The 21675-nt window shown below is 44.9% G+C and overlaps 1 protein-coding gene across 1 annotated transcript in view; it reads right to left on the bottom strand.

The window, feature by feature from the left end:
* Positions 1–456: 456 nt before the first annotated feature.
* The window catches only part of LOC306961013 (uncharacterized protein), an 85488-nt gene continuing 64269 nt past the window's right edge, over positions 457–21675 (bottom strand). Inside the window, exons 33-66 of the mRNA XM_079553622.1 lie at positions 17020–17073; positions 16895–16939; positions 16758–16811; positions 16616–16669; positions 14741–14794; positions 14557–14664; positions 14235–14324; positions 12823–12876; positions 12611–12718; positions 12421–12528; positions 11857–11910; positions 11720–11773; positions 10372–10479; positions 10254–10307; positions 10122–10175; positions 8524–8577; positions 8392–8445; positions 8217–8324; positions 8074–8127; positions 7844–7897; positions 7711–7764; positions 7524–7577; positions 7243–7350; positions 7116–7169; positions 6985–7038; positions 6692–6799; positions 6552–6605; positions 6443–6478; positions 6323–6376; positions 5952–6249; positions 5420–5532; positions 5274–5342; positions 1198–1431; positions 457–1120 (exon numbers count right to left, since the gene is read on the bottom strand). Of these exons, the coding sequence (XP_079409748.1) occupies positions 974–1120; positions 1198–1431; positions 5274–5342; positions 5420–5532; positions 5952–6249; positions 6323–6376; positions 6443–6478; positions 6552–6605; positions 6692–6799; positions 6985–7038; positions 7116–7169; positions 7243–7350; positions 7524–7577; positions 7711–7764; positions 7844–7897; positions 8074–8127; positions 8217–8324; positions 8392–8445; positions 8524–8577; positions 10122–10175; positions 10254–10307; positions 10372–10479; positions 11720–11773; positions 11857–11910; positions 12421–12528; positions 12611–12718; positions 12823–12876; positions 14235–14324; positions 14557–14664; positions 14741–14794; positions 16616–16669; positions 16758–16811; positions 16895–16939; positions 17020–17073 (2814 nt within the window). The 3' untranslated portion in view covers positions 457–973. The remainder of the gene's footprint in view (positions 1121–1197; positions 1432–5273; positions 5343–5419; positions 5533–5951; positions 6250–6322; positions 6377–6442; positions 6479–6551; positions 6606–6691; positions 6800–6984; positions 7039–7115; positions 7170–7242; positions 7351–7523; positions 7578–7710; positions 7765–7843; positions 7898–8073; positions 8128–8216; positions 8325–8391; positions 8446–8523; positions 8578–10121; positions 10176–10253; positions 10308–10371; positions 10480–11719; positions 11774–11856; positions 11911–12420; positions 12529–12610; positions 12719–12822; positions 12877–14234; positions 14325–14556; positions 14665–14740; positions 14795–16615; positions 16670–16757; positions 16812–16894; positions 16940–17019; positions 17074–21675) is intronic.

Genomic DNA, 21675 nt, shown 5'->3' with positions numbered 1-21675 from the left:
ATTGTAATAAAAGGGTATGAACAGTAATAATGGTATTTACACGGAAACGGGACACACAAAGTGTACTTGTGATAATATAAATCTAAACCTGACCCAGTGTAAGGCTGTACATGACCAGGTGTTGTAAACGCCATTTCCGCCCTTTTACCCAGAGAATGTTCACAGCAACAGTTAAATCATTCTAGTCAATCCCGTCAAAGCTACTCAATTCAAGATACTGTATTCTAGTTCACTAAGCATAAATATAGAATCATAGTTTTTTCTTTTTTTTGGGGGGGGGGCAGTGCGGCTCAGTGCAGCACACAGCAGCTGAACTACGGAGTCCGTAGATCGTAAAACAAAGGGAAACGATATAAGGAAGTGAGACGACGGATGATCGGAGTTTGGCGGTGACTACACGGAAGAAGAAGAAGAAGAAGAAGAAGAAGAAGAAGAAGAAGAACTGTCTGAACGATAGCTGCACCAGTCTCGTGGTGAAAAATAAAAGTCTACAAAAGTGCTGCTTTTCATGTTCTTCGCGGCAAGTGGTTTGTTTATCTCGCGCTGGAGCTGGCTTTTTGTTTGAGAGGAATGTTTTATGTTCTTCTGTTCTTTTCTGAAGCCGCATAAACATTCGCCTGAGGCTGCAAGGGAAGGGGTCCCGGTGGAGTGTTTGTGAAAGTGGGACAGAGTGGGATAGAGATGGGGAGGAGATGGGGGGGTGGGAACGCGCTGCACTGAACTCTCTTGTACCAAACTGCTTGGTGGAATCAAAGCTGCACACACTGGAGCACCTCTCCCGAACAGGAGCCTACATCAACACCATATTCCTATGTACAACATGACGGGGCGGCGATTTGGGAGTGTGTGTGTGGAGGGGGGGGGAACACGACACCACACACGACGCTGCTGGAAGTAAACCTGTTATAAATATATGTCACCAGTTCAGTCCATTCCCTGCGGTTCAAAAGTGTCCGTGGCTCTGCGCCCCCCCCTAACCGTTGAAGCAGACCGGACCGACCTGGAAGCCGAACTTCTGGCTGCCGTTTCCAAAGTCCGACACAGCCACGTCGATGATGGGGAGAGAGTCCGAGTGGGGGGCGTCCAACTCCAGCACGGTCCTCTCCTGTCCTGAGCGACTCTGCGGACACAGCAGATACGTCAGGCTTTCACTTTTCACTTTACCCGTAAAGATAAAGTAACAAATGAAAGACGTACCTGACAGCCGTCGTACAGTGCAGTGATGTAGTGCGTGTTCTCCTGTTTGAGCTCCGCACCGTCGCTGCCTCGGAAGCGCAGTGCATGCTCGTGGCCGTAGGTGGCGCTGTGCAGCCAGGCGGCAGAGTTGAGGCAGTGGTAGGTGAAGCTCTGTTTGGCCGAGGCGCTCAGGAGTTTGAGGAAGTTGAGCTGCACCACGTGGATGGGGATTCCATCTGAACTGGAGTAGGAGAACTGTCCACAGAGCACACACACACATACTCTCCATTAGACATGACAAAGTAAAGTAGATGAAAGTAGAGATTTAGATCTTTGTTTTCAGTGCAGAACATGTGGAACATTTTCTGTGGGACAGCGAAGACTGTTGAAAATGAGCAGGTTGGCAGCGTGTTTTGTCCCGTTTGAAGATGCTCACTGTAGAACAGTAGGTGGCGCTCTGCCGATGCAGAGAGAGAGGTACTGACTCCTTGTTCACATCAAGGAAGAAAGTTTGTCCTGGTAGATTTAGGCTGTGTCTGAATGTCCTCACTATTCCCTATAGTGCACTATGTCGTGGTCACGCCTAGAGATCGCCTGATATGGGTTTTCCTGAGGATCAGGCCAATTTTGGGGATTTTTATTTATTGGCCAACGCCGATATGCTTGGCAGATGTTTTTGATTTTTCCAAATGTCTGGTCTATAATCCTGTAAAAACATAAATACTTGGCTGTCTTGCTTGGATTAGTTGCCGTTAGCATTAGCATGCTGCCGTTAGCATACTGTTGCCAGCCGCAGCATTTTGCGCGGCAATCAAAATACAATTCTGGATGTGAAACCTAACTCAGTGATTGAATTCCCCAGGTTCTGTGCTTCAGAATGACATGCAGCATGTCTGGACTGACTAAGGTTTAGTGAACTTATATTTTACAAACTTGTATCTAACCAAGTTTCATGGTGATGTTTCTCCGCCCCCTTGAGGCCAAGGGAGTTGTGAGAGGACTCGTTTTTCCAATGCAAACAATCCCTGTCGGTCCCAGAGATATCAGCTTTTTATCAGCGCTTGATCAGCCGATATTGTGAAATCCCCAAATATTGGCCCAATATATCGGCCGGTCGATATATCGGTCACTAGACAAGTCAATATAGACCACAATGCATTGCGAGAGTCAGAAGAGAACAGAGACAGGTCCTTGAACTAAACGCAACACAAATGAATGAAAACAGCTGTTTTAATCATGTGCTGCATCTTTTTCATGACTAAACTATCCATCCATCCATCCATCCATCCATCCATCCATCTTCTTCTGCTTTATCCGGGGTCGGGTCGCGGGGGCAGCAGTCTCAGCAGAGATGCCCAGACTTCCCGATCCACACACACCTCCTCCAGCTGTTCTGGGGGGACCCCGAGGCGACACCAGGCCAGCTCGGAGGCATAGTCCCACCAGCGTGTCCTGGGTCTTCCACGAGGCCTTGTCCCACTAGGACATGCCTGGAACACCTCCCACCTCAGCTGGCTCCTTTCGACGTGAAGGAGCAGCGACTCTACTTCTAGCTCCTCCCGGGTAACTGAGCTCCTCACCCGATCTCGAAGGGTGCGCCCAGCCACCCTGCGAAGGAAGCTCATTTCGGCCGCTTGTATTCACGATCTTGTCCTTGACAAGACTAAACTGCTTGAATATAAAACATTACGGTGAAAAGTTGCTAGCGTTAGCTGCTGACCTTTAGTTCGATCTTTAAATGACCGATAGCTTTCTCTCTCAGACAAAAAGGCAATAATCCAAGCCGTTTTCTTCATTCATGTCAAATCCATGTTCAATAGAACACATTTGTCCATAAATATTCCACAGTCTCTTGAGTTTGTTTGGTCTTTATCACAGAAATACATGATCCCTGCACGTCACAGTGCGTGACGACTCGCGGCGAGGAGAAAGTATTGGTCTGCATGTCCGAATGGTCAACATAATCAGTGCACTATAGAATCTATAGTCTATAGGGCGGGCTTCATAATGAATGAGGGGTTAGGGATGAGGGTGGACATTCAGACACAGCCTAACTTTAACCTTGGGTATTGCGGTAGAAAATCCAGAACTGCGGGTTGCTGTTTTCTTGGGCTGATTTTAAACCAACCATGGCTGCAAAATTATTTTATGATCACATTTGGGTCATTTAATCTGCCTGAGAAACTACAGTGAGCTGTAGCGTCTCTCCCTCATCTGTCACTGCCCCACGCTGCCTCTGAGCTGTCAGTCATCTCACTCACCGAATGTAAATCGCGGCAAAATAAATTAATCTGGGGAACAAAACAAAAGCCAGCTGACGATGGAGAGAGAGGGGAGGAGGAGGGCTGAGTGCAGCAGCTGCCTGCTCAGGCACACGACTACACAGCAGCATGAAGTGGCACATGCTCTTCTTAAGCCAAGTGAGATGGAGACATCCATACACTGTGCACATCTCAGTGACACTCCAGGAGGGCTCTAGGAACAACGTCAGGCTCAGGCTGAGAGGTTTGTAAGAGGAGAGAGGATGGAGTTTAAAAGAGCAGCTCTTCATTTGTTAAGATGAGCACAACAGCCTAAAATACATATCTTTTAATTAGGTTATTTCTTTTTGTTTTGACTGTTCACATGCATAGTGGTCTATTGTGGGATATATTAATAGGATAAGCCACCATTAGAATAGAATGGAAGCTTATTTGTATAGCACTTGACATGACCAAGTCACTCAAAGCACACACGGTGGAGTTATTCATCTGAAACCTTTGCTGTTGATACTGACAGACTTTATGTTTTTTAATTGCCTATATTTTCAACGACAAAATCAAAATAATGGATCGAGCCAGGTTTTAAATGATGGTTTCATTTTGTGACATTAGTTACACACCCCTTGCTAGGCTTGTGGTGACCTTATGCTGTTATGATGTAATGGTGGCTAGCATTTGTGTGTTATCAATAAGGTGAGGTGTTGCAGGGTAACTAGGGAACCTGCTCTTTATGGGTGGAGGCTGGGCTTGTGGTAAACCTCTTATGCTGTAAAGGAGTGGACAGAAGGAGTGACTGGAGGTTCCAGCCTTCAAGAGGCCCCTTTCCCTCCCTCTTCTCTCTCTCTCTGGTCGGCATCTCCCGGGTGGACGTTGACAAGCCTGGGCTGTTATGCCCGCTCCTCCCATGCCGCCTTGCCACCACAACGCTGCCTATTCTTTGTATCTACACTTGCACTGACAACACTACACGTATAAATATGCTGGTCAGGTTGGCCAGCAATGGCGGCGTGCTCAGTCACAGCAGCTCAGGACTAACACCTGAACACAATTTTGTTTTACGGTTGTATAATGACAAATAAAGCACTTACTTACTTACTTAAAGAAGGGGTATTATGCTTTTTTCAATCACATAGCACCAGTCTATATCACACTACAATGATGACGAAACCTTCTGTTGGTCTGTAAATGCAGTAAATTAGAATAACTGCCTTGTATAAAATTGCTCTCTCAAAATGGCTGTTGCGAATGTCTTGAAATAGGCCTCTGTCTCTTTAAGAACCTCTGACCCTTTCCGACACGCCCCCTCCACACGCTGTCTGTGGCATCAGTGGGGAGGGGGTTCTGCTGAGGAGCAGTGGTTGGTTACTCGGCTGGTGACGAAAGCTCGGAGGCGTCTCCAGGAGGTTGGGTCGTTCCTAGGAGGACTCAGGCAAACCTATCCCTAAAATGGCTGCCATCAGAGTTTTTACAGATTACTCAAAAATACGTGAATGTGCCAAGGCAACACTTCAGGCATGTTTTTAATGAGGGAATGACATAATAACATGATGTAAAGCTTGAAAAAGTCGATTTTGCATAATACCCCCCCTTTAAAATCGCCTGCTTACTGATCCTGCAATAACCAACATGCTCCCCCAGCTTACACATGTTTGCTGATGCCTAACAGGTTACTACAAGGTGGTCTCCTTGTTGTCATGTCTCCCTCATGTCTTTGTTGTTGTTCTTAAGCCGATGTCGTAACACAAATATTGTTACAGAGAGGATTTTGAATCTTTAGGTTTTGAATAAGCTATGAAAGCAAAAACAAAACATGTACAATAGGCCAGGGATACATACCTGTCTGCCTTTCCTAAAGTCGCTGTACCACGAGCCAGGCTTTTCTCCTTTCCACGCTGCCAACTTCACCTGATCCAAAACAAGAGCACAACCACAGTCAAGAACACGCCATGAGGGACATGTGGAACCCTCGCACGGACACAGACCGACTGGAACTTCTTGTCCGGCTGTAGACACGTCTCCCCCTCTGCCGTGAAGTTACAAAAGACCTTGAAGGCGTCTCGATGGCAGCCCTGATTTGGGTCTATCCAGTAGTCGCCTGCAAGAAAAGGAGGAGACAGGCTCAGGGACAGAGCACTGCACAAAGGGCGCCTTCAAATGCTTTTGGACACCTGCACATTGGTATGTTCTGGTTTATCTTGTTTTTCACCTAAAATAATGAGGATGGAAGATAAATGTTTGTAAGCTATCTCTGATTTGTGGGGAGTGAAAGGGCACTTCCTGGTTTCAACTGCTTGCAGACATGGGTGGAGCTAGAGAAGGTCCTGGGCTGGAGCAGCCACAGCTCTTTACAGACATGTGTAGTGAGTGTAGTGTCGTACCATTGGACAGCTGAGGCTGGAGCAGCCACAGCTCTTTACAGACATGTGTAGTGAGTGTAGTGTCGTACCATTGGACAGCTGAGGCTGGAGCAGCCACAGCTCTTTACAGGTGTGTGTAGTGAGTGTAGTGTCGTACCATTGGACAGCTGAGGCTGGAGTAGCCACAGCTCTTTACAGGTGCGAGCAGGGCTCAGGTAGGTTCCTTGTGGGTTACGTAGACCCTCCACATCCACCTTCATGGAGGACAGCGAGGCAAACACCTCCTGCATGCCTTTGGTGCTCTGCTCCGGCTGGTCTGCTTGGATCATCTCCTCTTCTGCTGTGTTCATGCTGTCGGCCTCCTCTCCCTCCAGAGCAGCTCCGTCCACAGAGGTGTGAGCTCTGCGCCTGCGGCCCTGCTGAGGGAGGGGGGACACTCCTGCTGCTGCGGGGCCCTAGGCACAAGCACAAGACTCATGTCACTTACACTATCACTCCTCACATGTGTGTGTGCTGGAGGTCACCCACTGGAAGTCCTGGGGGGCCCGCTGGTCCATCGTCTCCGCGCTGACCAATGGGACCCTGAACAAGAACAGTGTCAGTGTGTGACTACAACCATGCTGATCAGCTCAGGTATGATGTCTTTACCAGATTCCCCTTGGATCCTTTCTCTCCCATTGCACCCTGCAGAGAGACAGCACACACTCACCATTATCATTGTTATCTTTGATCACTTACAGATGATGTAGGTACTCACAGAGAGGCCGGAGGGTCCTGGAGGACCAGGGGGCCCTAAGGGACCAACTGGACCCTGGTATCCAACAGAAGCACAGTTCAATGTCGACACACATTACAGAGTAAATGACAGATATCAGCACACAGCCACTCAGGCAGTACCTCCTCTCCCTTGGGCCCGGGCAGACCCTGGTTTCCTGGCAGCCCTCGGTCACCCTTCTCTCCGATGTCTCCTGGGGGTCCAATCAGACCGATCAGCCCACCATGGCCCTGCAAGGACAGATGTGGAAATCAATGGGCTTTATCTTTTCTGTTACAATGAGCTAATACCCAAACCCAGTTTGTCCACATCTCTAATAGAATAACGGTTCCATCTGCATCACTGCAGCCTGTTTACTAGGTGACAGTTACTCATGGACTGGGCGTGAGCCATAGGCGCCGCAGTAAGTCCTGACCTTGTCGCCCTTTCTCCCTGGGTCTCCCTTCAATCCTGGTAATCCGGCTGGGCCCTGGGGAAGAGTGAATATAAGAGTCACACATGGATTTCAGTTGCTTGGTGCATGTGTTTACATCCCTTTGACCTCACCATGGGTCCTGGGAGTCCGGACTGTCCTGGGGGTCCGTTTAGACCTTGTTCACCCTAAACACGGAGAAAAGTCCATTGAAAGTGTGTCAAACATGTGACTGAAGTGAAGAGTGTAATCAGCACTGACCGCTGGTCCTGGGATCCCTCTGAGGCCCTGGGGTCCTGCTTTCCCTGGGTGGCCCTGTCCACCCACAGGACCCGTCTTCCCTAAGGGCCCCTCCAGTCCAGGAGCCCCCTAGAGTACACAGGACACACTGTAGCAGCAGCAGTGCCAATTCTGACATATCTATTGGTTTTAATCTTATTAGTTTTAGTCTTATTCTTCGTTTTAGCCATAGTGTATTAAGCACAGACCTGTTCCTTTGGCAGTGAATGTAAATGATAACTGTTGTTAGTCTCTTATCTCACCTTTGCTCCTTTCAGGCCGTGCTTTCCCTCTGGACCTGGTTTTCCCAAGTGGCCCTGCAACATTTAACATTGCAGATAATCAGCTTGTGTGACTCACAGACAAACAGTGACACATTCAGAGCCAAAAAGATACAAATCTTTCTGAAAAAACAGGATGAAGACATGTCACCTAATTTTCAAAACCCACCCTTCGTCCAGGCGATCCCGGAGGTCCTGGCTCCCCTGTAGCTCCTGGGGGTCCCTAAAACAGTTTGATAATGATTACTGTAGAGAGCATCTATTACTGCAGTATGGAGCTGAAGCCATGTGGGGGCACTCACAGCTTTCCCAGGGTCTCCATTGTCTCCTTTAGAACCGGGCAGACCGTCCACTCCCTGCACAGACCCACAAGGAGATGGAATGGACACACAAATGTGCAATTACTCCAGTTGTAAGATTTCATTTGTGATTTATGAATGAAGACTTTACAATGTGCACAAACAAGAGCAAGGGCAAGCTAAACCTAGGCATATAGGTTAGGCTACATTCGGCATATCAGGGTTGTACTCACATTGGGGCCTGCCTCTCCCTGCTGTCCCAGGTCTCCTGTGAGGCCGATCGGACCCTGTGGACAACACAGGACATCACTCGCATACGCGCTCTATATGTTGCTCTTTAAAAGAAACCCAGCCCTGTAGAGTCAGGAGTGCTTACTGCGTTGCCCTTAGCTCCGTCCTCTCCTGTGGGGCCCCTGGCTCCTGGAGGGCCCGCTGCACCTGAGGCCCCAGTATCACCCTTCTCTCCCTGATCACCCTTCCCTCCCTGGAACACAACACATTTAGTTTAGATCAATAGCACAGCGTGAAAGTATAAACTACAGGAAACTTACAGCTCTTCCAGCCAGCCCCACAGGCCCGGGGTCACCTGACTCTCCGTCCTCCCCCTAAACACATGCACATCAGTGGATACACATTCAGCTTATTCATTACAGTTTCATATCGTCTGCAGAGGAAATGCCTACCTTCTCTCCATTGATGCCGTGCTGCCCGATCATGCCTGCTCGCCCTGGGGGGCCCTGTAGCAAAGAGCGCATTTACCTGACAGGTAAAACTCGGAGTGGAATCTGATCTATGTGTTTGCACTTCCTCAACTGTGGATCTGATGGCTGAATAGGGCCAGATTTAAATGTATGCTTTTATTTTGTTGATATACTAGTTAAGGTGCTTTTCAGAGGAGTCTAAGTATCTGGCTTAGTTTTTGAAAAGGCTAACTATTCGTAGAAAGAAAAATCTGTAATCTGCCTTCAATTAAGGTTCTTGAGTCATTTTCTGTACTCTGTAATTAAAGTGTCGAATGTATCGCCTCTCATCCAAAAGGCTTCATCAGCAACACTAAAGTTAAAGTTCAACCCGCAGACTACATATAGACCACTGGGAGGAGTTTAGCTTGGTTAAGTCCCTCCATTCTATTAATGGCTACTCTCATCTGTGGGTGAACATCTGTAGTTCTAGGTCTTTGTAGTTCCTAAAACTACAAAAGGAACTACAAAGAGTTCCTTTGTAGTTAGAAGGTTGGAACTACTTTAAAATAGTATTTCTGTGCTTCTTAACACGACTTGACCAATATTTATTGAACACGGGACAGTGATACACTGAATGCTAACACTGAACCCTTAATGAATGGAGAAAACTAAGCTAATACGACTTAAAGAGGGGGTATTATGCTTTTTTCAATCACATAGCACCAATCTATATCACACTACAATGATGACGAAACCTTCTGTTGGTCTGTAAATGCAGTAAATTAAAATAACTGCCTTGTATAAAATTGCTCTCTCAAAATGGCTGTAGTGAATGTCTTGAAATAGGCCTCTGTCTCTTTAAGAACCTCTGAGCCTTTCCGACACGCCCCCTCCACACGCTGTCTGTGGCATCAGTGGGGAGGGGGTTCTGCTGAGGAGCAGTGGTTGGTTACTCGGCTGGTGACGAAAGCTCGGAGGCGTCTCCAGGAGGTGGGGGAGTTCCTAGGAGGACTCAGGCAAACCTATCCCTAAAATGGCTGCCATCAGAGTTTTTACAGATTACTGAAAAATATGTGAATGTGCCAAGGCAACACTTCAGGCATGTTTTTAATGAGGGAATGACATAATAACATGATGTAAAGCTTGAAAAAGTTGATTTTGCAAAATACCCCCCCTTTAACAACACGAGGTTTCAAAGGAATGAGCTGATCCTGACTGAGATACGAGACTTAGAAGTAATAAACTAATCACAAACAATGAGTGTCTCACATTGTGACGTTGAATCAATAAAAATGTTGCTCCTGGTTTTGCATTGGTTGCCATCGGGGTTAGCGTCACCGACCAGTCACAAGATGGCCGCCACATTAACCACGTCAATGAGCCTCATGTCCGAACTAGAGTTTTATTAAATATCTTTGTAAGCTATGCAAATCGGGGGCTAATTTACTTATTTCAAGTAAATGAAACTTGTTCTATGCATAGTAAGAAAAGAAAGTGTGTGAAGTGTCGCCGTCGTTGCGAGGGGGGGGTTGTCTAGGGGCACAGAAGACCACAGTGTAGTTTTAACTCTTTCGTTCTGTTTGACATGTCGGACTCACCTGTCCTCCAACTGGCCCCTGAGCTCCCACAGGGCCTTGTTGACCTGGAAGACCCTAGAGCAGAGACACAGAGCGTGATGAATAGTGTCCAAAGACAGATTCTGTGCAGACGTGATCAAACAGAGAGCGTACCATCAGTCCGACGTGTCCACTCTCCCCCTTCTCTCCGGGCGTCCCTGGCATTCCCTGCGGACACAGCCTGTCAGACTCGGGCTCAAGCATCCACAGTGGTCTGCGCTCTCTCTCTCACCTGTAATCCGATGGGTCCTCGGGAGCCTTTGAAACCCCGCAGCCCCTCGTCTCCTTTGGGCCCGTACATGCCCTGCTGCCCTCTGGGACCGGCCTGCCCGTCCATTCCCTGAGGGCCACACACAGGCGCACTCTTTATTTGTAGTTTGAAGTATATGGTTACACTTTATTTAGTGCAATGGAATCTGATGTAACAATCTGTAATGATGTACCTTTTGAAGTAATTTGCGATATGCGATGCAGTGGTGCAATATCGCGATAACGATATTATTGCGATATTTTACCAAAACATTTTAACACGACACGTTCCATTCAAATTAAACACAAATCACAAGTAACTAGTTTTTCAGCAAATGGTGTCAAAAGACTTGAAGACTTAAGTGATGTTGTGATATAAATTTGCACCATCTATTGAAAACAATATTGTATCGCGATATTAGGTGATGCAACATCTGTATCGCAAGAAGCCACAATATATCACAACATCATTAAAGCCAAGCCATTTTCTGCAAAGTCAGCCAAAAACAAACTATGAACAGAACTTAAAAATGTGTTTTTTATTTTGAAATGGTTTGGTAAAATATCGCAATAATATCGTTGTCACAATAATGCACCGCCGTATCACATATCGCGAGTTACTTCAATATTGTGCAGCCCTATTGCGATACATTGTGACTTATTGCGATGCGGATACTGCATTGCCTAGTATCACGATACAATATTTCTTGCGATAATATACTGAGCAGCCTACAGTATGTAGTACAAACACAATGGAATAATGTGTATTAGTACTTTGGAGGTACATAATGTAATAAGACATAAGACCCTTATGGTTAGGGTTATGTTCCTCCAAACTACAAATATATATTATTGCATTGTGTATCTAACCCATAGGTACAGCACATTACATTGTACTAAATATGTCAGGAACAAAGTATCAAGGGTCATGTCAAATAAAGTGTTAAAAATCTCTGTTTTGACTTGCAGCCTTAAAGGGACTATACAGAGTTTAAAAATGTTAAAATGTTCCTCCCCCTACATGTTCCAGCAATGTCCTAATGTGTAGAATGAGCCCAGACCTTTTCACCACAACTGCCTCTAAAATCCTGCACTGTCACTCAAAAAGGGGTTAATTCGGGTCCGAAGTGCCGTCATGCACGAACTTAATATAGAAGGTGCAGTTACACGTCTGCCCTGAGGTGGAAGTAGTGAGTAAAAAATGGCAAACTTGCATCTAGCCCCTTTAAATAAAGCATTTATCTCATCTCATTTAGTCCACGAAGTCTTACTGCATGTAAAACTATTGGCTTCTGACAAATGAGAGAAAGGGACAGTGGAATTGCACTTACTGGAAGCCCAGACTGACCCACAGGCCCCTGGGGACCAGCGGGCCCTGGAGGTCCCTGGGAAACAGAGGACAGATGGTGACACGTGAGCAGAAATAATACAGTAGATTTATAATGTAGACGCTGGAGAGTGAACTCACAGCTTCTCCTTTGTCGCCTTTACTGCCCTTCTGTCCAGGCCCGCCCTGCTCTCCCTGAAACACACACACACACGCATATTTACAGAAGCAATGATAATCACTAAAATTGATGCTTATTAGTTTTTTTTAGACAAAGTTTATTATTTAGACCATTAAAGTGCGAATTATATGTTATGTTCACGCTGCAAACACATCGCTGGCTTGCAAGTCACAGGATGATTACAACATCATTACATCATGAGTTTGCTTTGAGCAGTTGGTGAGACGCTGATCTGTTGAGTTTTGGACTAATCTACTCAAAAGGAGTAAGAAGGGCAAAGGATACGAGAGTCTTCCAAACGTTTTTGCAGTGTGCTGATTCCTTCCTCAGTTAAACCTAAGCATGGATCACTGTCACTATCAGTGACTCATAAAGGTTACTTATTATACTCCCACGGACAACTGTGAAGGTATCAGTAATGATCAGTTTGTCTCAATTATGCTGTTTTTGTAATCAAATTTCACTTAACTGCACAGTCCTATTCATATTCACCCACTCCAACCTCCAAGGACAAAGCGCTTTACCTTGTCTCCATCGTCTCCTGGGGGTCCCGTGGGGCCTATCACCCCGGGCATGCCCACAGGCCCTTGCTCTCCATCCTGCCCTGCGGGTCCAATGGGCCCTTTGTCTCCCTGGAACACAGAGGTGCACACATTTACAGCCGAGGCCCCGAGGGCACAGAGTGTGAGCCGATTATAGGAGCGGGATATTTACAGGCTCGCCCTTCTCTCCCATTGGTCCTGGTCCTCCAATGGACCCGGCCCGACCCGGCTGACCTATGGCCCCCGCAGGTCCAGGAGGGCCACGTTCTCCTGTGGACCCCTGTAACACAAACACTGATCAGCTAACTCTGTTTGACTGAAAACTAGAGAATCAACTGATGCTGGCATTATAAATAACTAGAATCTTCAAAATGAGGAGCATACAATGCCTCCAGGCAGTCCGTTAGGTCCTGAGCCTCCCTTCAGTCCCGGAGGTCCCTGAAAACAAACACAGACTCGTTACTTTAGTGCGTCAGAGAAGAATCCTAACCACAGAAATAAAAAGGAGAAGCGGCGCTCGATCCTAACGTATGTAGGCAGTTAGCAAGTTACACCACCCATCTCGCCCTTAGCCTGCTCAATGTATTTTTCCTTTAGCCTTTAGCGTAAGCCTGCTCAATGTATTTTTCCTTTAGCCGTTAGCGTAAGCCTGCTCGATGTATTTTTCCTTTAGCCGTTAGCGTAAGCCTGCTCAATGTATTTTTCCTTTAGCCGTTAGCATTAGCCTGCTTAATGTATTTTTCCTTTAGCCGCTAGCATTAGCCTGCTCAATGCATTTTACCTTTAGCCGTTAGCGTTAGCCTGCTCAATGTATTTTTCCTTTAGCCGTAAGCGTTAGCCTGCTCAGTGTATTTTTCCTTTAGCTGTTAGTATTAGCCTGCTCAATGCATTTTTCCTTTAGCCTTTAGCATTAGCCTGCTCAGTGTATTTTTCTTTTAGCCGCTAGTGTTAGCCTGCTCAAAGTATTTTTCCTTTAGCCTTTAGCGCTAGCCTGCTCAATGGACTTTTCCTTTTGCCATTAGCGTTAGCCTGCTCAATGTATTTTTCCTTTAGCCGCTAGTGTTAGCCTGCTCAAAGTATTTTTCCTTTAGCCGTTAGCATTAGCCTGCTTAATGTATTTTGCCTTTAGCCGCTAGCATTAGCTTGCTTAATGTATTATTCCTTTAGCCGCTAGCATTAGCCTGCTTAATGTATTATTCCTTTAGCCGTTAGCATTAGCCTGTTTAATGTATTTTTCCTTTAGCCGTTAGCATTAGCCTGCTCAATGTATTTTTCTTTTAGCCGTTAGCATTAGCCTACTCAATGTGTTTTTCCTTGAGCCGTAAGCGTTAGCCTGCTCCATGTATTTTTCTTTAGCCGTTAGCATTAGCCCTCAAACATCGCATATTATGAGCGATGCAAATGTTTTCAGCAGTTGTCAACCATCAACAACATTTAGGTCGAAACCAAGTTAGAAATAGAGCTGGGTACCGTTAAACTGGTTTCAGTAAAAAGGTTCACGTACTACTGGTTACGAAAAAACAAAAGTGTCTTTAGATCTAAGTTTTATGCTGTTGGTCCAGGGACAGCGTGAAAAGAAGGGAATGATTTTTTTCTTTCTTTTCTTGTCCAATGTTTGCCCCAATTTATAAAATTGCCATGAAAAGGTCAAAACATACCTCCACAATACACCTGTCTTCCCTTTTCATTTGCATAGGGATAGAATGTTTCATTTAAATCGTGTCTGGGATTCGATGGCAAACAAAATGTGTGCATTTGTAGACATTTCTGTGATTTCTATAACCCTAAAGCGTTACCATGACGCCAGGAACGCCTCTGCTGCCTCTGAAGCCCTTCAGTCCGGTTGGCCCATTCTTCCCTGCTGTGCCGGGCAGCCCTGGGTCTCCCTGAGGACAGCCACAGACATGTTAGTCTTCGTCATGTTCATCAGAAGATCCCAACGTTTGCTCCTTGAAATTGAAGTGTTAATATACCTGTACTCTTTTAACCAATACAATTTCACTGATCACCTGACCCTCTGACCAGACAAAGTTCTGGGCCTCCCCTCCCGTCCCAGGCGCCCGTCCCCCAGGTTGGGAACCACTGATGCAACTAACATTGTAGCATTATTAGACACACCTTTCCGCCTTCTTTCCCAGCCACACCAGGTAAACCGTGCTCTCCAGGCACACCCGGAGATCCTGGATGACCTCGATCGCCCGGAGGTCCAGACTCGCCAGATTTCCCCTGGTAGAAACACAGTTATTTCCAGACGTTAGACATGGGAATGTAGCAGAACTCTAGACGTGTGTGACGCTCTCACCTGTGGTCCCACCACTCCAGAGGGTCCCGGGGGGCCCGTTTTCCCTTGAAATCCCTGAAACACAGACAGGGAGAGTGGTTTCACCGCCGGGGTCTCTCTCTACCCTTCAATCTATAATCTGAGAGACGACCAGTGCAGCAGAGACAGTGTGAGGTTCTGAACAGTGGGCATTCCGCTTTTTGCAGGTATTTGGTATTAAACACATCTTTATCACTATCTTACACTTTGTTGGTGAGAAAGTGCAATATTGATCTAAAACAGATCTGACACAGCTGAAGCAACATCCAGTTTCACTGCCTGATTTTTACGCAATCTCCCCATAAGCCCCTCCCCTTCACTGCACAGTTGTTTCATTGAAGACATTTCATGTTGTGGGCTGTTTTTACTTCGCAATGAGAGGATGAAGCTTAGCTCGAGATGGAGAAATGAGACATTTCCTGGATACGTAAAACCTCAGGAGTGGCTTTTTGGGAGCTGTCGCTGCGATGCCAAGAAAAACCACTGTGGAAGATTCAGAGATTACCCAAAGATGTGCTAGTGGCTCAAAACAGGTCTGTTTTTGAAGAGAGAAGAGAGAGAACACTGTAAAATGGTTAAAAGCTAAAAAAGTCTTTCTTGCATAATACCCCCTTTAACACATATATGACATATGTTGCATATAGGAGGAGATGTTGTGCCTCAGTATTGATATTTTGTGTTTTCTAATCTGTAAGAATGAAATAGTAACATTGAAATACAGGACCAGGAGCTGGTGAAGATTATGTCTCAGGCTCCCCCTCCTGGCAGCCGTGGGAATAACTTACTAAAAACTTACTTTCAGTTTTAATTTACAGCTTCAGCTCAGAGTCGATACAATGTTGGATTATGGGCTTTAAAAATGTGGAGGGAGGTTTTAGGTTTTGATAATGTTGCCCCGGGAAGTGCAGAACGACGCGCTGGATCCAGAGAAGAAGAAACAGCAAAACCAAGCGGGATTAACCCGAGGATTAGGGGAGAGTGGGGAGGGTTGGGTCACTCAGAGTGTGATGTCACTTCCTGTGTACAGACGCTTGATGACAGCTGAAGGTGAGTAAACCAGAGCAAGGAACAACAACATGCCAAACTTTTGTAAACCTGCGGCTGTCCAGTGTGAGTCACCTTTCACACTGAAGAACTTAAAGTGACAGTCTGTAAGTTTGCAAAGTGAGGAGAGTGAAATTTGAAAGTGAACAATCAAACTCCACCCCTCTTTAACCAGAAAGCCCTTCTTAGTTTGTAAAATGAGGAGAGCAGGAACAGAATTTTCAAAATGAAAGGATCAAGCTCCTCCCCCTCCCTCCTGATTGGACCTGTCCATCATGTCCAGGATGAAGAGTCATAATCTAAAGACTAGTTAGGTTCTTAATTATTGACTAGATATCATGTGTTTTCTGGCTGGAGGTGAAAACATCTAAAATGGCCGTCAGGGGATCGTTGGGTCGAATTTTGTGGGGAGCGTGGAGTCACACAGAAGACATTGACGTCCTAAGCCTTCCAACCTTGACCCCTGGTATACATGTTTTGGTGAGGAGTGGCTGAAGAAGTGGATGGTCCGTTATTGTGGATCTTCTATTTAGTTTGAAGACCATGTTCTCCTGACAGGTCGGCTCCATCTCTTATGTTTCCTGTAGATCTTTGTGGTCACCAAGTTATACAAACTCTAGATATCATCCTGTCATAGATGAATGTTCATGTTTACCCTTCAGAATAGTGACCCAACCCTCCCCGGTCACGCCGGTGCATGTAAGTCCACACACGCTTGTTTTTGCTTTTGTTTGAGCAAACCCTGCATCAGCATCCATCATAAATCCATAAACTCCACTGTCTCCAACGAGCACAGGGGGGGGGGGGCCTCACCGGTTCTCCTCGCTGCCCGGGGTGTCCCGGAAGGCCGTCTTTCCCAGCTGGACCCTGCACGCATTCACACAGAGCAGAAATGACAAACAGTCACACATTTCAATCCGACATGCCCATCACATTTGCTCAAAGCGCTACTCACAACTGATCCCTTTGGTCCCGACTCTCCATTCCTCCCTTGTGGTCCTTGAGGTCCCTGCGTGCAGGAACAAAAGGGATAAACACAGACACACAAAGGTAGGTAGAGTGTTGTAAAAAGTTATTATCCTTCTGCCATACTCGTTCTCCGGGGGCTCCTGGGGGTCCATCACTCCCTGACGTCCCCTGTGCAGACAAACAGAAACAGGACACATTAGAAACACAACCACGTGCTTGTTTTTCTGAGCATGCAGAATGAGGCGAACCTTTTCTCCAGGTTTCCCCGTGGGCCCTCGTGCTCCCCGGGCTCCTCGGGCCCCCTGACAGGGAACAGAGACAGTCAGTTTTTGACAGCGGCAGATACAGCGAGGCCTCGGCGGGACACAGTGATTTGAACTGGATTATATAACAGAGGACAGTTAAATATGGCGGCAGAACTCAAAAGGCCACGAGGAAACCAGTGTGGGGCAGGTTTTACGAGGGGGAGGGCTGAGGCCGAGGGTCGGTCGTAAAGGCTCTTAGACACACACCGCCGGCGCTTACGAAGCAAGAAGGTCATTCACTTTGACGGAACTCATCATTTTTGCTAAACTGACTATTTGGCGCTTCACAAGGAGATATTTTTAACTGAATTACTTTGACCTCTCTCCCCTTTATGAGTCGAGTAAGCCTGGCCAAAAATCTCAATATCTTTTGGGGAATATCATCTTGTTCACCAGTGGTTCCCCTACATCAAGGGTGTCACTGATTATAAACATGCCAGTCAGTCACATGGCCGCCATTTTGGAGACTGGCTAAATTAGAGATGCACCAACCCAGCTTTTTTGCTTCCGATACCGGATACCAATACTGGGTGTTTGAGTATCAGCCGATATCCGATATTAACCTCTTGACTCCCGCCTGAACCGAGAGGATCTTTTTCCTCACGTCACCAGATTTTTTTTCCATCATTATTTTGTTGGGTATTCAACTCATTTTTGTAACTTTTTTTTTTTCATTTTTTTGTCATTTTTTGTCACATTTTTGTAAAAAAAAAAATGTAATTTTTTTTTTGTGTGTAAATTTTTATCACATTTCTGTCATTTTTTTGTCAATTTTTTTTATCATTTTTTATCGCATTTTTGTCCCATTTTTGTATTTTTTTTGTCCCATTTTTTGTTAAATTTTTGTAATTTTTTTTTGTCCATTTTTTGTCACTTTTTTGTCAATGTTTTCTCACTTTTTGGTCACATTTCCATCATTGTTTTCGTCTCAGTTTTGTTGCTATTTTCAAAGCTTTTTTCCAGAAGCTTTTGGACTGGGGTAAAGCCAAACTGGAGAAAATGTGCTCGGTTCAGGTGGGAGTTAAGGGGTTAACCGATCCCAAGAGACTTTCCTCAAAGTGGCTTTGTCTGAGTGAAAAAGTAAATGGTCCTCTTTTCTCTATATTCACCTCTTAACCCCCACCTGAACCAAGCACATTCTCTCCTGTTTGGCTTTACCCAAATCGAAAAGCTTCTTGAAAAGACAAAAAGGTGACACAAATGCAACACAAAAAACGCAATGGTGAATGAGGGATGAAAATATTAGAAAAACATGACGAAAAGCTGATGAAAAAGTGACAAAAAAGTGACAAAAAAGTGACAAAAAAGTGACAAAAAAGTGACGAAAAAGTGACGAAAAAGTGACGAAAAAGTGACAAAATAGTGATGAAAAAAATTTGAAAAACGTTACGAAAAGGTGACAAAAAAGTGATTAAAAAAAATTAAAAAACGTGACGAAAAGGTGACAAAAAAGTGATGAAAAAGTGATGAAAAAGTGACAACAGATGTGAGGAAAACGCAACAAAAAAAGTAAAAAAGTGACAGGCTTTTGGGTTACATTAATATGAACAACTCACATACAGATATCTAATCATTAAGCGTTTACATGCACTTGAGTATCCAGGTTATTCATGGGGATTTTAAGTTTCCTGGTTTTGTCTAGTTCATGTAAACGCAGAATCCTGGTTTCGGTTTCCTGGATAAACCAATATCCAGGTTATTAGAAACCTCGATATTCTCACTGGGATATTCCCACAGTTTCCAGGATATACTGTACCATGTAAACACAGTATCCTGGTTTTTGACCATTGCTGATGAACAGAGCATGTGCTTTGAAACAGATATGGCAGGAGCAAAAACTTTCCTACAGCCACTTTATCTGGTACCTGGGCTTTTAAAATGTTGCGCCGTAGTATCTCCCATGGAAGTCAGTATTGCTCTCGGGATCGAACCATATTTTATGATTATTATATTTTAATTCTCATGTCTGTCTCTAAAGCTGGGAAAGAACTCTATTCTTGTTAGTACTTATTTGGATAGTTCTTGTCCCTGTGCTTGAGAAATGTCAGAAAAGGCCAGGCGTTAGCACATTGCTACAGTATTTAGCTCGCTACCATATTGGTCATTAGCTCCGCCCCTCTCTGGAGCCTAAATATCCAGGATACTGTAGTTGCTCATGTAAACAGGGATATGAGTGTCCTGGTTTCTCCAGAATAATGTCCAGAATACTGTCATAACCAGGATATGCCGAATAACCAGGTTACTCGAGCGCATGTAAACACACTCACTACAAATTATGCATTAAAAATGTGCTATATCAGTTATTCTTTAACAGCATTTCAAAAACTAAAACACAAACACTTTTATTTTATTAGGCTACTTAGTTCTGCTTTCGCATGCTGCCGCTGGCTTTAACATGCTGTTGCTAGCCGCCGCTAGCCGTGGCCATTCAATTCTCCAGGTTCTTCTTCAAAATGACATACAGCATTTCCATTCACTTAGGTTTAGTCAGTGAAAACTGTGCTTTTAAAGCGATGAGAGGCAAAACTGGCGTCGATTCAGTATCGGATATGTGTAGCCACTACCCGGAATCATATTTTTCCTGTATCGGCTCCGATATCTGATACTAGTATTAGACCCTAGTGTATATCCTATCTATATCAAGATACTTTATCCAAAAGTTGTGCACCTCATGCAGGTGAGCAGAGCAGATACTTAAAGAAAACTGAAACATTAGGATGTGATCCTTCTAAAGTGCCAGGAGAGTCACTGACAGCACTTAAAAGCAGCAAAGCCGGCCCTGGAGAAGCTTTGCTGTACAAACCTCTCTGAACCACACTCCAAACATCTCGCCTTGGATACAACATGTGTGAGGTAAGAGCTGAGCTGTGACGCCTTGAGCAGCTTAAACACTGACTCAGGCTGAGGCTCTGTTGACATGAGAAAGACTTTTGTCAGTTTCCTGTACGATGTGTTCATTTAATCTGAGGAGTGGAAGCAGATCTTTGGTAAATCCTGCTGTAGCTGGAGTGACAGTGCTGCTGCATCTTTGCCTTTAAACATAACCATATGCTGCTTTGTTCACATAAACATGCTTCCTCTGGGGACATTCATGACGCCATGAAACGCATACTGTAGAAAGGGCTCACTTGAAACTACTACAAGTCAAAAACAATGCTGTAGTTTCAAATGAAAGCAAAGCCCCGTACCCCTGCTTGGGAAACACTGGGAAACCCATGAACTCGAAGCTTAAAAGTCTTAACTTCAGCCTGGATCAAACTGAAGCTCCTCTGCTCTGGTCGGCCCGGCAGGAGACTTTCTTTTGCAGTCGCTTTTTCTACAAATTTGCCTCACATTTGGGCCTGCAGACCTGAACTCTTCTTTGCGCTTCGTCGTTTCGTTTATTATGAAATCAATTGCTACGATTTTTTTCTCTGTTATAACTTTAATGCTTTCATTGATTCTCCTTTGCCAATATGCTACCAATATAACTAAACCAATTTCTGCCAAATAAAGATACAGAGACAAGGAGAGGAGCAGAGTGGTTCAACGGCCCATGGATATATGAACAACGGAGGATGCTAACCATAATTCTAACGCTAGCTTCATGCTACAAGCTAACGGCTAGCTTTGAGTGCCAGTTTGTCACTAATCCTGGAAATGCAAAAATGAGATAATCATCATGATGAGCCGATTAAGACTTGTCTTCATTTGCGTGTGCTAAATACGCTTATAGTTCGTCAAAAAAAAAAAAAAAAAGTTATTCCCATAACAAGTCCCCTCCCCCCTCGGCTAGGCTATGCCCCCTCGTCTGCATCTATTCACCGTATTCAGTTAACATAGGACTGGAGAAGTCAAGATGAAATCAGTTACTACACAAAGCCTGGTTAGAAATTATGAATGAGTGTACAGACCTTTTGACATTTTACTTTAGATATAAATTAGCATTAGCAAAGTGTCCTCTGAGCTAAATGCTAACTCAAATTTAGTCAGGGTTTTGTGGGGTCGGCTGCACATCCAATGGCCACTGAACATCATCCTATAAAATGTTAATGATGGAAAAAACAAATTATATAAATGACATGAAAAACATACCCCGCCATATATTAGTATTGCGCCTCTCTCCCCAATTCATTTTAAAGGGGCTAGATGCAAGTTGGCCGTTTTGTACTCACTACTGCCACCTCAGGTCATATGTGTAACTGCACCTTCTATATTAACCCCTCAACTCCCACCAGAACCGAGCACATTTTCTCCAGTTTGGCTTTACCCCAGTCCAAAAGCTTCTGGAAAAAAGCTGTGAAAATAGTGACAAAACTGAGACGAAAACAATGATGGACAAAAAAGTGAGAAAACATTGACAAAAAAGTGACGAAAAATTGATGAAAAAGTGGCAAAAATGTCACAAAAATTTCACAAGAAATTGAAAAAAAATTGACGAAAAAGATGGGACAAAAAAATACAAAAATGTGGCAAAAATTTGATAAAAAATTGACAAAAAAATTACAAAAATGTGACAAAAAATGGAAAAAAAAATGTGGCAAAATGTGACAAAAAAATGAAAAAAATTGGATTACAAAAATTACAAAAAAATTACAAAAATGTGACAAAAGTGACAAA

This window comes from Gobius niger (assembly GCF_951799975.1).
Source record: "Gobius niger genome assembly, chromosome: 3".
NCBI classification, from domain to species: domain Eukaryota; kingdom Metazoa; phylum Chordata; class Actinopteri; order Gobiiformes; family Gobiidae; genus Gobius; species Gobius niger.
The sequence above is the reverse complement of the archived record's forward strand: the minus strand, read 5'-3'. Positions and strand labels throughout refer to the sequence as shown.